This window comes from Chlorocebus sabaeus, chromosome 21 (assembly GCF_047675955.1).
Source record: "Chlorocebus sabaeus isolate Y175 chromosome 21, mChlSab1.0.hap1, whole genome shotgun sequence".
NCBI classification, from domain to species: domain Eukaryota; kingdom Metazoa; phylum Chordata; class Mammalia; order Primates; family Cercopithecidae; genus Chlorocebus; species Chlorocebus sabaeus.
In genome coordinates this window covers 127,602,642-127,617,538 of record NC_132924.1, presented here as the reverse complement: position 1 = coordinate 127,617,538, position 14,897 = coordinate 127,602,642, and the positions used below count along the sequence as shown (strand labels likewise).

Here is a 14,897-nt window from a genome sequence, read left to right as displayed (position 1 = left end):
TTTTAATGACATAGGCCAGTATATTTTTTATTTTAAAAAAATTCAGTCTTTTTCTTTAAGCGACATATTATAAGAAGCCCCTCTCCACCATGTAAAACAGAAGCTACAGTGGTGGATATGGGGTGGAAGGTCTAGAGCCCAGCTCAGAGGTACACCGCAGAGCCCCAGGCCTCCTGGGCACGGCTGAAGAACATGCTCTAGGTGCCAAGAGAGCATGTAGGCTGTGACGTCGTTTTGGGTATGCTCCTTGGATCTGCCAGTTCTCGATGAGGACAGAGCAGTGTTGGCCATGGTGGGAAGGAGGATCCAGACCCAAAGCCTTTGGAAGGACATGTGCAATGCACATGGCATGTTGGTTTTTGGCTTGGAGTATGAGGATTGAGATGCATATCATTTTAGTGTCATGTCAGCCAGCAGGAGTCAATAATGATGTCCTGCCAATCATTTACTTAGTAAGGCATAGCAAATGCAGGAGCAAACCAACAGAGCTTTTATTTTCTTCCTTGATTCTAGAAAACTCTTCTTTCCAAACTGTACATAGTGAAATATAACTGCTTGAATTGTTTTTTGCAGTTACCAGTTTCCTCATCTTTTCTTTCCTGCTCCTCCTCTTTCCCTCCTTCCATTCCCTACTTCCAAAACACAAACTGAACTGTTGACTTTTGTAATAAAATCCTAATTATGTGATATTTTTTGAGGCTGTCATCAAATTGCCACAAATAAATTTTAAAATAAATTTTTATTGGACTGTCTCAGAAAATAATAAGCTGAAAAAAAGATCTAAAAAATTTAAGGGTTATGTAAAAAACAAAAAGGTTTAATTTAAAATGTGTGCTTGAGCAGAGCCACGTTTTCATAATTTGTGGTTGAAGAGGGCTAGAATGTAAAAGACACCGGAAGCTCTAGCAGCACTCGGCTGACTTGTAGTGATGGTGAACGTGCAAACAAGGAGTGGCCTGAGTCACACAGGTTATCTTAAAAACTTGATAGAAAAAAATGAAGTATAAAGCTAGCAAGATCAGTGATGTTTAGAAGCAACTTTGCTTTCTTCTGAAAGCCAATTTAAAAAATTAATCAGGAGGGGATTGATGAAGAAGTATTGATCTTAACCAAAAGTGAATTGGATGCCGCCCTTGGAAGCTTCAGAGGTAGTCTTTTTTGGAAGGTGACTTTATGGAAATGGTGGAAAGAAAGGAAGGACAGATAGCTCATTGTATTTTTCCTTTAATATTAAAAACCACGTGCAGTTAAAACTTGTTAAACTATTGAAATCCCTTGTTTTCTAAAGAAAATTTTCATTGTAAGTAAATATGAAATCACTACTATTTTTGTGTATTTCTTCCACAGAATTGAAGACATACCACCTCCCACTAAAAAGCTAACTCCGGAATTGACCCCTTTTGTGCTTTTCACTGGATTCGAGCCTGTCCAGGTTCAACAGTATATTAAGGTGAAATTTCATCTACTTCTTACAAGGATTTTTAGCAGTGTTCCTTTTTGTATATATTTACTTCAGATCAGCAGTTTATTAACTTACATAGTTTAGATAGTCAGGAATATCTTGTTATAACAGTCTTTATAGTACATATTTATGAAGTATTTTTAGTAGTATTTATAGTAACAACTAGTTAAATGTTTAGTGGCTTCCTGCCATATTCTGTGCTATTATTTCATACTTAGATACTTGCTTTCTTATTAGCATAGGCCATGTTAATAGTTACATGAACATTTGCAAGTCTCCTTCTGTGTCGTATTCATAAAGACATCCAGCATGAAGGAAAACTGTCTTTTCAAGTTCTCTGATTGAAACACAGTCTACCCAAGATTAGTTTTCTTGGGTAGAATGAGGCCAAAGGGAGTTTGTGTATTTGTTTAGATGATAAATGGGCACAGGTTTTAAATATACTTTTTGAAATAACAACCCAAAGGATGATGGGATTTTGTTTTGTTTTGGTGAGGGAGAGGATGGTTAAGAGTATAAGTTGACCTGCATTATGGTGGATTCATACATTTCACTCCTAGTTTCCTTTTTAAGGAAAATAAACAATTATAAATGCTACTATTATACATTTAGAACAAATTAATTTCTCCACCTTGAAAATGTGAGGATAGTTATTAGGAGGTCGCTTTTTTATATGCTCAAATCTTAGCCAGTTTTTATGCCATCATTTCAGAAAACGAAGATAGCAGGTAAATGTTCCTCATTAACACCAGTTTCAGCCTAGCAAGTCTTGGCTGTTTACTCTTCATTGTGAAGTGAGCTGCATCGTTCTCATGTCATTTAATTTATTCATGGAGATGTGTTATTGATGTTTGATGGAGAATTCGTATTTTAATCTTGATTTGTGTGGATTTAAACTACAGAAATGTAAATGATAAATTCTCCTTTTTATTTTTCTCCTGTAGTTACAGGTTTCATCTTACCTGTCACAGTGTTTTCTGTGGCTGAGAATTAGTCATAAACCTTGTCGTTAGATAGGTATTCCTCTGTGTTACTCTCTGTCATGTGGCTCTATGGATGCTGAACTTTTCCATTTCTGACCTGTGCTTGTGACCTTTAGAAGCTCTACATTCTCGGTGGGGAGGTTGCGGAGTCTGCACAGAAGTGCACGCATCTCATTGCCAGCAAAGTGACTCGCACTGTGAAGTTCCTGACGGCAATTTCTGTCGTGAAGCACATAGTGACACCAGAGTGGCTGGAAGAATGCTTCAGGTGTCAGAAGTTCATTGGTAAGGAGCAGCACCAGTAACTTTGTTTTTAATGCCAAATAAACCTTTTTTTCCTTGAATTCATGTCTTTCATCCCAACAAATATTTATTTTTTTAACTGTGATAGTTATTCATTTAAATTTATACATTTATTTCATATCCCCAGTGATTCCTTTGATTGATGTCTTTGCATTTTACCCTAAGTATAAAAGTTTTGGTAAATTGGACAATATTAGGGGGAAAACAAGCTCTATGTCCCTCTTTTTATTTTCTTGTTAGTATATTTCATTTGGAAATCTGGCTTAATGAGATTTTTCAAAGTGCAGGGAAGTATAATTTTTTTCTTTATTTGGAAAGAGAGCAGGTGTATGTAAATGTCCTACTCAAATACACTTTGAATATCAGTTTATATAAGGAGGGAAAGACATCTATGTCCTCTTGCCCATCTTCCATTGTTCAGAGCCCCAAAAGAGAAATTCTTTTACCAACAGTCACATTTAGAGATGGCACGTAAAAGATAGTTTTTTCTTAGGTTGATATACACCTAAATGTTTTTAGAACCTTGCTAGGTATAAAATAAGTATAAATTCTAAGCGATTTTTTTCTTCATGGAGGCTGTATAGCCAGGGGAGCTGTGTGCCCTTACTGTCCTGCATAGCAGTGGTGTCACCCTGTGTCTGCGGAGTTGGTGTTTCTAGTGCATCGTCTAGGCCAGGCACCTCTCAGCTTCCCCAGCTGTGTCCCGCATCCTCCCCTGGGCCCTGTCTGGGTTGAGCAGTTCAGAGGCACATGCCCCATGACAAGCTTCGCCGAATTCTCAGTCTTTTTTCTCATTTGGTCTTTCTGCCCCAACCACGCTGGCACTAAAACTGAACTCCCTGGCTACTCCATCATGTAGCAGTTATATTGATTACCAGCCCCTGATTTGGAGCATCCACATGCTCATTTTTCTGTGCCAGTGTTTGCCCTGTATTGACATGTTCTCACACTTTCTCACCTATGCCTCCCTCACCCCCGACCCCTTAAGCAGAAAGATATAGCTGCCAAAGGGAAGAGCAAGGCGTGTGGCTGTGGAGCAAGCAAGGCCTGCAGGGGGTGCTACTAGGTCCCGTTACACTCTTGTGGCTAAACTCACCTTGTTTATCACTTAACAGACACAAGTCATCATTAAATCTGTCTTTTAAATTTAAAATATTTTAGATTCATGTCACATTTTTGACCACAGATTTTAAATATAATTCATGTTTATGAAAATAAATTAGAAGTGTATATATCTTAAAGTTCATGTAGTCTAATTTTACAGATGAGAAAACCCAGAAAAATAAAGACACTTAAGATTGCTGTTTATAGCAAAACTGGAACTAAAGTTAAAATTTTATGATTCTGTATCTAAGGCAGTAAGACACAGGAAAGAATAAATCATTAATCTGAAGAAAAGACTAAATCCTCAAGTATGATATTCAGGCAATTCTTGTCATTCAGGTAGTTTATGCTCTATAAAGTTGCACAGACACTGAGTTAGTGAATGCTCTACGGTAACCTCTGGGTAAACACGGGGTTAGGTTCCTGAGAGCCTCTGTTCACTACATTTTCATCAGCCATTCATATATAACCTTGTTTTATGTGTGTTTCTGTTTAAAGACACCTTATTTGATGTATATTGTTAATTCATTGACATTCAGCTCATGATGAGCAGCACTGTAGCTCATGCCAGCATGAAGCGTCCCTAACACACGTGTTTTCTCCATAAGGCACATCACAGCCGCCTTGCACTTAGGGCTGGGGACATTTTAAACAGCAAAATCACCAACATAAAGCACACAGATTTGAAAACAGTAGCCCTAAATAGATCACGAAGAGGATGCTTATTCACCATTTCAGCTGGAACAGGAAGGCAAGGCATGGCCTTGTTCCTCCTGGCTAGGAACGTTCATGTGGATGACTGATTCTTTTCTAGTCCACATATGTCCACAAATGGCCACTGAAGTGCCACAGACACTGATTGTAGGTTCATAAATTTCAGAGGGGAGGAAAATTGCCAAATACGGAATCTGCGAATAATGAGGCTCGCATGTATTAAGTGGTATTTAGAAATTTTTTTTAATTGAAATTTTGAAAATTTTTCGACACTAAAATAAAAAGATATTAATGAAACATAAAACTTAATGAAGGCAGAAGAAAAACATGGTAGAAACAATTACTACAAACATTTTAGTTTCCAATTTTGTATAATGTTATAAAATTTAGAAGGAGATAGTCTATTGGTTAATGGAAATAATGAGTGTAATTTCTTAGCTTCTGCTGTGGGAGCATGGCATACTCAGCCTGGGTTGGGGGGAAAGCGGGTCTGTAATGTTCCAGCCTCTGTTGCCTCTGTCTGCTGCTTTTGGGCAACACCCAGGCTTGGAGATCTTTATTATTACTTTCTGACTTTGCTTATTCTTTTTCTTTTCCAACCAAGAACATACTAATTCTTTGAAAATTAGTTTGCCAAGCAGCCAATTTAGTGAATGACCAATTTACTTAATTTTTCAAGTTTCAGTTTGTGAAAATCTGGTTCTTTTATCTGTATATAAAGTTTACAGTTCATATTTGATGGGAAGTTTTGGTTGACTAGCTTTTATTTCTTTATAGCACTGTTAAGTGTTTGCTGTGTTATATTATAAACATTTAATATTGAGAAAACATATTTCATATTGTATCTTCCATATTTTAGGATTTCCTAAGAGAATTTTTCCAGTTTATAATTACTCTTTTTAAAAAATAGACAATTTTTAGGGCAGTTTTAGGTTCACAGCAAAATTACAGAAAGTACAGAGTTCCCATATACCCCGCCCATGCCCATGCACACACACTGCCACCCCCATACAGTCACCATCCCACACTGGAGTGAAATGTTTTTTAACTGTTAATGAAGCTACATTGATATTTGGGTCATTGTCACCCAAAGTCCATAGTTACATTAGGGCTTGCTCTTGGCCTTGAACAGTCATTGGGTTTTAACAAATGTGTAAGGATGTGATTTTGCTATTACAGCATCATATAGGGTTGTTCCACTGCCCTAAAAATCCTGTGTGCTCCACCCACTCACTCCTTCCTGCCTTCTGACCCCTGGCAATCACTGAGCTTTTATTCTTTCTGTAGTCTTGCCCTTTCCAGAATGTTACATATTGGGAATCATACAGTATATAGGATTTTCAGATTTGCTTCCTTTGCTTAGCAGTATACGTCCCAGCTTCCTCCATGTCTTTTCATGGCTTGATAGTGCATTTCTTTTTAGCACTAAATAATATTCCATTGTCAGAATGTGTCTGTTCAGCCCCTCACCTACACAAGGACATCTTAGCTCTTTCTAAATTTTCTCAGTTATCAGTAAAGCTGCTAAAACATCCATGTGCAGGTTTTAGTGTGGACATGTTTTCAACTCCTTTTGGTAAATCAACAAGGTGTGCAATTGCTTGATCATATGGTAAGAGTATGTCTAGCTTTGTAAGAAACCACTGGGCTGTCTTCTGAAGTGCCCGTGCCATTTCGCATTCCCATCGGCAGTGAATGGGAGCTCCTGTTGCTCCACATCCTCCTCAGCATGTGCTGGTGTCAGTGCTCTGGGTTTTGGCCATTCTAATAGGTGGGGTCCAGGTTACTTATTATTTCTTTCATGGATTGTGTCTTTGGTGTTGTATCTAAAAATCATTGCCAAACTCAAGGTCCCTTAGATTCTCTCTTGTGTTATCTTCTAAGAGTTTCATAGTTTTGAAATTTTTACATTTTGGTCTATGTTCCATTTTTGGGTCAGTTTTTTTTTTTAAAAGAGAGTAAAGTCTGTGTCCAGATTCCTTTTATTGCATATGGATGTCCAGTTGTTCCAGCATCATTTGTTGAAAGGACTCTTTTCTACACCTGTTTTGGTAGGTGCATGTTTTTGGGATTTTATATTGATGTATAATTTAAACGAAATTTGAGACATCAATATTATAATCAATTTCTAGGATACTCATTTCTTTTGTACTTCCATGAAAAGTTTAATGTTCAGGTTGAGTCTTTACATTGCTACTAAATTAACATAACCCTGTTTGAAAAAACCAAAATCTCAATATCTCATCTGTGACAGGATCGTCTTAGCTGTATTATTTTATTTTTCAATGTTACTTTCTTTTCTTTTTAAGACAAGAGTCTCACCCAGTCTGTCGCCCAGGCTGGAGTGGAGTAGTGCCATTGGCTTACTGCATCCTCTGCCTCCCAGGTTCAAGCCATTGTCCTGCCTCAGCCTCCCTAGTAGCTGGGACTACAGGCGCCCACCATGACCACACCTGGCTAAATTTTTTTGTATTTTTAGTAGAGACAGGGTTTCACCCTGTTGGCCAGGCTGGTCTTGAATTCCTGACCTCAAGAGATCCACCTGCCTCGGCCTCCCAAAGTGCTGGGATTACAGGTGTGAGCCACTGAGCTTAGTGGTATTTTCTCTATCATAAACATTAACTACTACTTGGTGATCTCACACAAGTTCTTCAGAAGGCATATCAGCCTTTGTTTTTCCCCTAGAAAGTAACACTTCAAATATACCATCTCATGTGTGACAGTACTTTTTTTGTTCGTTTTTTAATTCATCATTTTTTCTTTCTCCAAATCTTAGACCTTTTTTATCTTCTTTCACCTAAAAAGCCCTTCTACCCGCTAGCTGACTCAGGGATTGAATTTGTATTTCTCACCGTTGGTGAACAGATCCCTGCGTTTCTGTCATGATGTGGTTGCTCCTGCCCAGCAGTCAGCAGACTGGTCCATAAACTGAGAATGGTTTTTCCATTTTTAAAATATTGCTTAAAAAAGAGAAGAGGAATATGCAAGAGAAATAATACATAGCCCACAAATCCTAAAATATGTGTCATCTTGGCAACCTCAGTTTGCCAATCCCAAATCACTTTTCCTTGTTTTCTGCTTTTGATGTATATATTATTGGGTTTGAGCTGCCTTATTATGCTGTTTGGTTGGTAGGAAATGGAGGAGGAGGAGAAGAAATGGTTTTCTGAATGTGAGACATATTTATAGGAAGATTGAAACATTTTGTGATCTTTAACTTTTGACATATTTCTTAAAATGTTGCTATGAAAACTGTGAAAATCTGTCAATTATTAATAATTGTCAGAAGTCTTTAAAAATTGATAAAACTATCCTATATAAATTGCTGTATATTTTTATATACTTAAAAGGAATGTATGTTTGGTGAATCTTTAAATTTTGGTAAATTCACAATTGATTATCAGCCAAATGACTCCAGTGTCCTACAAGTCCTTGAGTTTGTATGTGTGTGTGTGTAACATACATATAACATATATAACATATATATAACATATAAAACATATATATTTTTTAATACACACACACACACGCGGATGGGATTATTTAAAGCTTATCTTTCTAGGACTGGAGGTTTTTTTTTTTTTTTTTTTTTGAGAGGGAGTCTCGCGCTGTCGCCCAGGCTGGAGTGCAGTGGCCGGATCGCAGCTCACTGCAAGCTCCGCCCCCAGGTTTTGCGCCATTCTCCTGCCTCAGCCTCCCTATAGCTGGGACTACAGGCGCCCGCCACCTCACCCAGCTATTTTTTTGTATTTTTTTTTAGTAGAGGCGGGGTTTCACTGTGTTAGCCAGGATGGTCTCGATCTCCTGACCTCGTGATCCGCCCGTCTCAGCCTCCCAAAGTGCTGGGATTACAGGCTTGAGCACCGCGCCCGGCCAGGACTGGAGGTTTTAACCTGAGATCTGTGGGCTTGGAAAGTTTGTGAACTTCCTAAAATAGTGTATTGAAATCTCAGTTGGGGGCTAAAGAGGGGGAGGAGCAGCTATGGGAAGAGGGTTCATATTTTTCAGTAATTTTTTTTCTTTTTTTACATTTTTGTTGTTAAAAAAAAAATATTACTATTATTTTGAGACCGAATCTCACTTTGTTGCCCAGGCTGGAGTGCAGTGGTGCAATGACGGCTCACCACAGCCTCGAACTTCCCAGACTCAAGCAATCCTCCCACTTCGGCCCCCTGAGTAGCTGGGACTGTGGGCACATGCTACCATGCCAAGCTGATTTTAAAATTTTTCTGTAGAGATGAAGTCTCACTATGTTGCCCAGGCTGTTCTCAAACTCCTGGCAACAAGCAGCTTTCCTTCCTCGGCTTCCCAAAGTGCTGGAATTACAGGCATGAGCCACCACACCCAGCCCTGTTTTTTTCAAGAGTTTATGACCCCAAATGGTTAATTACCACTGATCTAGGAGAAAAAATACCTGCCTGTCTTTTTTTGGTCTGGCTGTTTTTAGAGGGAAGTAAATGAAATATAATGGTGAGATTTAAATATCCGAAGGTTGTACAGGTAAATGTAGCTGTAATATTACGTACCTGAATATGAGCGAGAATTTTGTGGGTCACACCTGCCACACTTCACGTGTCCGCACTTTTTAGAGTATGTGCTGTTCTGTTTTCCAGATGAGCAGAACTACATTCTCCGAGATGCTGAGGCCGAAGTACTTTTCTCTTTCAGCTTGGAAGAATCCTTAAAACGGGCACATGTTTCTCCACTCTTTAAGGTACACTTTAAGGGAAAAGTAAATCCGTCCAAGTAAGCACAACACATGGACCCGCTGAAGGGAACTACCAGGTGGTTTGATGGGAAGTGCACTTCCAGGGGAGCTGGGCTCACCCTGCATCCCATTCACCACTTGGCTTCCTTCTTGGACATTGCCACTGGAGGTCTTCCTCCTGTGAACCACAGCACATCTCTAGAGAACTTTTCTTTACTATAATGTTTAAAAATAAGTACACAAATTTTATAAATACATCTATGAGAAATAAGTTGTTCAAGGAGTAGGTTTTTGAATAATTGTTAAGAGGCATGTTCATTTTTCTGCTTTTAATAAATCTTTAGAGGACATTGCTTACTTCATACTATTGTCAATAAATGTATGTTCAGCTGGAGAAGATACTTGGGAAAATATTCAGTGTGCATAGATGTAATTCAGAACTAAAGATTTTTAAATGTTAGATAAGTGTTAGAACAGTTAGGAATTTTTTTTGTATCAAAGAACTAAGTAAATCAATAAAGAGAATCTGTTCTTTAACCTTCTTAAGGAGTCAACAGGAATTAGAAATGATTTGCAGTTTAAGACAGAATAGTATTTTGTGGTATCCTCAGGAGCAAACTTTTTAGATAATTAAATCTTAAGCATCAATATCATTTCCTGCTCTGAGTTCAAATAATATGGAGAAAATAAAGAAAAGGGATACAAGCCAGGCAGCATGCTATACCAGAGGCTGTTGCTGGGCAGATAAGTGTGGTGAAATATAATGCTGATTTAAAATTGTATAGAAATTGTGAAAAATATTTGCAATATTATTGCTTATTCACAAAACAATTTGTTTTAGGGACTTAAGTTCTGGTTACTTTAAATCATCTTCAGGCATACTTAACATGTGAAAATGCTTAAATTCCAAATTTACATAGTTGGATTCCTTTTCCACTTCAGACTGAGTGCTACTAGGAGAACAGTAGCTTCATAATGTCATAAAATTAGAAATTTTGTCAAAAATCTCAGCAGAATCTATGAAAATTATGTACTTTAAAAATTAAAGCATTTTAAGAACACAATACATATATTTTCATTTAATTTTAGGCAAAATATTTTTACATCACACCTGGAATCTGCCCAAGTCTTTCCACTATGAAGGCAATCGTAGAGTGTGCAGGAGGAAAGGTGTTATCCAAGCAGCCATCTTTCCGGAAACTCATGGAGCACAAGCAGAACTCGGTGGGTAGAGTGGAGTCCACCAGCGAGTCCGTCATTGCCCTGTATCAGAATCAGTGTTCGGTCACTGAGAAACTCATTTTCTTTTCCTTAGAGTTTGTCGGAAATAATTTTAATATCCTGTGAAAATGACCTTCATTTATGCCGAGAATATTTTGCCAGAGGCATAGGTACGTTTCCCTGCTTACGTATGTGAGTGTGTGTGCACACAGCAGTGGATCTCTCTAACAGTCTGTTTCCACCCTGTTCAGATGTTCACAATGCAGAGTTCGTTCTGACCGGAGTACTCACACAAACGCTGGACTATGAATCATATCCTTTTCAAAAGAGAATAAAAAGTAGACGGGTTGGATATGAAATGGATTTCCCAAATTAATAAGGCAGTACCTTTCCTGTTTTGCAAGCCATTTTTCCTTTCTTTGCTATCGTGATTTATGCAGTGAACAATTCTTTTCTCTTCAGAATATTCATTTGAGTTGCTAGTGAAGACATTCTCTTAACTTGCTGAGAGTTCAGTTTTAATAGGTGATGTTAATTAGGATCTGTGCTGTCTAGTTTATGGAAGTATTAAAGTATTTGACAATTAGATAAAATAGAAAATAATTGCAAAAATAAATATGTGTTTCTTTTTATCAGCTCATTTTTGAGTGTGTAGTTTTCAAAATGAATTTTAGTTCGTATATAGTCTTTGTACTCAGGAACTTTGGGATGGGAAATAAATTCTACTAAATAGAAGTGGCAGAATGAATACTTTATCAACATGTCAGGAAAATGCAAAGTCAGTCTTTAGAATAATGACACGCTTAGACTTTTTTCTATTTCAGACATTCAGGAAAAAATAAAGCTCATCATCTGTTATTTGAATTCCTTATTAAAAGTCTCTGAATTATTATTTTAATGTATGAACAGCCCATCAGTGAAGCAAAACATGCGTTACAGGTCATTATGGGAAAATTGTGTTTCAACTTCCGTTTCCCATTGCAGAGGGCCTTCTGTCAGGGTTTTCTCAGGACTTCTCCCTATAGCTCCTGCAATGAGGCTGGAGGGCCGAGCTCCTCCTCTCTGTGAGGGTGGGAGCCTCTGCCACCTCTGACCAGTGTCAGCCTCAGTGGACCGTTCCTTACACAGGGGAATTTTGTGTTTGGGATAGGACTGCTTCAGTAAGGCACAGAGGTCAGAATGATACCCATCCTTGCCGAGTTTTTTTCTCTTTGTGTGTGCCTGTTTCATCCAGGTAATTACATTTAAGTATATTTACATTTAGATACACTGACATTCATCCAGTTAATTACATTTATCAAACATTTTCCTCTTAACCCTAAAGAGCTTATGGTTATAATAGTAGACAGAAGACCTTGATATCACTGAGAGAAAAGCATTTTTAAGAAGTAAAATTTGGCTGGACGTGGTGGCTCATGCCTGTAATCCAGGATGGGAGGCCAAGGCAGGCGGATCACCTGAGATCAGGAGTTCGAGACCAACCTGGCCAACATGGTGAAACCCTGTCTCTACTAAAAATAGAAAAAAATTACCTGGGCATGGTGGCGGGCACCTGTAATCACAGCTACTTGGTGAGGCAGGAGAATCACTTGAACCCGGGAGGCAGGGGTTGCAGTGAGCCAGTATCACGCCATTGCACTATAGCCTGGGCAACGAGTGAAACTCTGTCTTTAAAAAAAAAAAAAAGTAAAATTTGCCTCAGTCCCAGAAGCCAGTGTCATGTTTAGCCATAAATAGCCTGTCTAGTTGGAATGAGGCTTGGTGCAGAAGCGCTCTTATCATTCATTTCAGAGCTTGGTGTGTTCCATACCGCCATCTATTAGAAAATTATTGCAGGAGCTACTGATAGGAATGATAAGAGGCCTGTTAAATTTTTACAGATATGCTATAAGCATTTGGTTTTTATACAATATGTACTCTTGCATTTTTTCCAGACTTTTTTCTGGCATTCATATTGTATTTGTGAAAGCCTGTTCTATACTACATTTACTTTCAGAAGAAATTGCTTTAAAAGTTATATGGGTGACTTGTAAGTATTACCTTGGGGGCCTTTTTTCATATCCGTAACTTGATTGATTTTGCCCAAAGCAGACGGTTTAGAATTGCAGAGGTCGGCACCGGCTCCTGAAGGTATAGGTAGGAATCAGCTGTTTGTGTTGGGGCTTTGGGGATGTCAGCTCTTGGGGGTTGGGTGGTGTACATGTTAATTAAAGGATACTTCAGCTATTGTTGGGCCTCAGTTCTGGCCGCATGATGGATCCCCTGGGGAGCTGGCACAGGTGCTGATGTCCCTGGGCTGAGCGAGCCTGTGTGTCAGGACTGAGGCCCTCCTGTGATGTGGGTGTGCAGCAGAGCGATTGGTTTGAATGGGTAAGAAAGAAGCTGTAGCATTCCTACAAGGGTGTCCCTGGAACTGGGTGATGAATGTTGGAACGCTTGGTTTCATGTTTTTCTTTTGCCTTGTGTTTGAAAGTCGTTTTCCTCAACAAGCCTACATATAAGTTTAACTGATGGCGTCTAGGCTGCAGCGCGTGTGGACTCCTGCGGTGCGGGGCCAGCTGTCTGGCTGGCAAGGAGCTGCCGCGCTTCCTTCACGTGCTCTTGTTTTCCAGCTGCTTTCTTGGGGGATCAGACTGTAAAGCAGGAAGACAGATATAATAAATATACTGCATCTTTTTAAGATGTGCAATTTTATTCTGAGGAAACATAAATTATGTTTTGTATTATATGACTTTAAGAGCCCACATTAGGTTTTATGATTCATTTGCCAGGTTTTTAAATGTTTTCACAAAACTGTTACGGGACTTCAACTAGAAATAAAATAGTGTAAATAAAGACCTTGCTATCTCTAAATTATGGATGTTAAAGATTTGAAATGTTTTGTACTTTGATTATTTTTATTTCTTATACTCTGTTTTCTTTTATATTGATATCTTGCCCACATTTTAAATAAATGTACTTTTGAACTTAGAATTGAGTAATCCTTTATTATTCCACATTTTTTGCATAACTTATAATTTACATCAAACTGGATCACATTTTAAGTAATTTCAAGACAAAATATTTTCCAGTAAATTTTTACCTCAAGAAATAATTTCTAGAAGCCAGCCCCTTTTTTGTCACCGTAATAAACTCCATCCCAGGCAGGGGCGGATTCAGATTATTTTGCAATCACTAAACACAGGCACAACCATTGAGAGCCAGTGACGCTACGGAACTTCCATCTATCCCGCTTCTTTCCAGACCCTGTTGCAGTACACGTCTTGTTGGATCATAGGTGTAATAAAATGGTAGGAGACCGTTGGTTTATTAAAGATGAGCAGGGCAGTAACTGCTGATATCTTTAGATCGTGCTGACCAGTGCTGTCACAGACATTCAGAGCTGTTTTTTAACAAACATTGTGCCTCAAAATATGTCTACTTTTAAGCTTATATTTTTGTGCCTAAATAAACTTAGAGATATTGACTTCTCTCTGAGTAGATGTAGAACTGACCTTTTCCCCTCATGTACCACAAGTAGAATTGGTGTTGCTATAAAATATTTTAGATTCTGTAGAATCCTGGAAGTGCAGAAGCGTTTCATAAATCAGAATTTTCATTTGCAAGTATTCAAAGTACTTCCCTACTACCTAGAAGCTTGAAGGCAAGTGACAATCATTACAGAATAAATGGGCCTTCTGGGTAGAGTATAATGCGTCTGTTAATCTTTGGTGGAGACAGGGTATTTATATAACCAACATACAAATATGACTGATTTGATTAACCTTTCAATTAGTGCTTTTTTTTCAAAACCTGCCAAGAAATAATCCTTAAAAACTCCAGGAGCTGTCTACAGCCAACTGGCTTGCACAGCTGTTAAGCATTGATTTGGTGACTAAGAGGGACTTAGATAAACATATAAAAATAAAAAGATTTCAAGTAAATACTTCTTAGGAAAAAATGATTAGATTGGACAAATTATTTCTTACATGAAAAGAAAATCTCATTTAATCCTATTTTCATCTGGCTCGGTGTCATCTAATAGAAATATAATGGGAAAAACGTGTAATTTAAACATTTTTAGTAGCTACAATAAATGTTTTAAAATTAGTTATAATATGTAGACAATACATCCAAATATTGCTTCTGCCAGAAGTAATCAATATCTTTAGAAATTACTGAGATATTTTTACTGTTTGAGGGGTGCCAAGTCTTGAAAATCCAGTGTATATTTTACACTTAGACGACATCTCATTTCTGAAATTTTCATTAGAAATACTTGATCTGTTTAGATTTCACACCACTTAGAGTTGAAAAAGTACATCGTGTATGTTTATAAACTCAAATTATTCAAAACGTAGTTAAGTGGCTTCCAATAACCAAATTAGTGCCAGTTTTTAAGTTAACATAAAGTGCAATTAAA

The 14,897-nt window shown here is 38.0% G+C and overlaps 1 protein-coding gene across 5 annotated transcripts in view; it reads left to right on the top strand.

Moving 5' to 3' along the window:
* PAXIP1 (PAX interacting protein 1) overlaps nt 1-13,465 on the top strand; it is a 60,043-nt gene extending 46,578 nt beyond the window's left edge. For all 5 annotated transcript variants that reach the window (XM_073009541.1, XM_073009538.1, XM_073009542.1 and 2 more), the window contains 7 exons: nt 1,348-1,450; nt 2,562-2,730; nt 9,180-9,280; nt 10,364-10,498; nt 10,590-10,665; nt 10,747-10,811; nt 12,995-13,465. In XM_073009541.1, the coding sequence (XP_072865642.1) occupies nt 1,348-1,450; nt 2,562-2,730; nt 9,180-9,280; nt 10,364-10,498; nt 10,590-10,665; nt 10,747-10,811; nt 12,995-13,006 (661 nt within the window). In that variant the 3' untranslated portion in view covers nt 13,007-13,465. The remainder of the gene's footprint in view (nt 1-1,347; nt 1,451-2,561; nt 2,731-9,179; nt 9,281-10,363; nt 10,499-10,589; nt 10,666-10,746; nt 10,812-12,994) is intronic.
* Nucleotides 13,466-14,897: the final 1,432 nt, after the last annotated feature.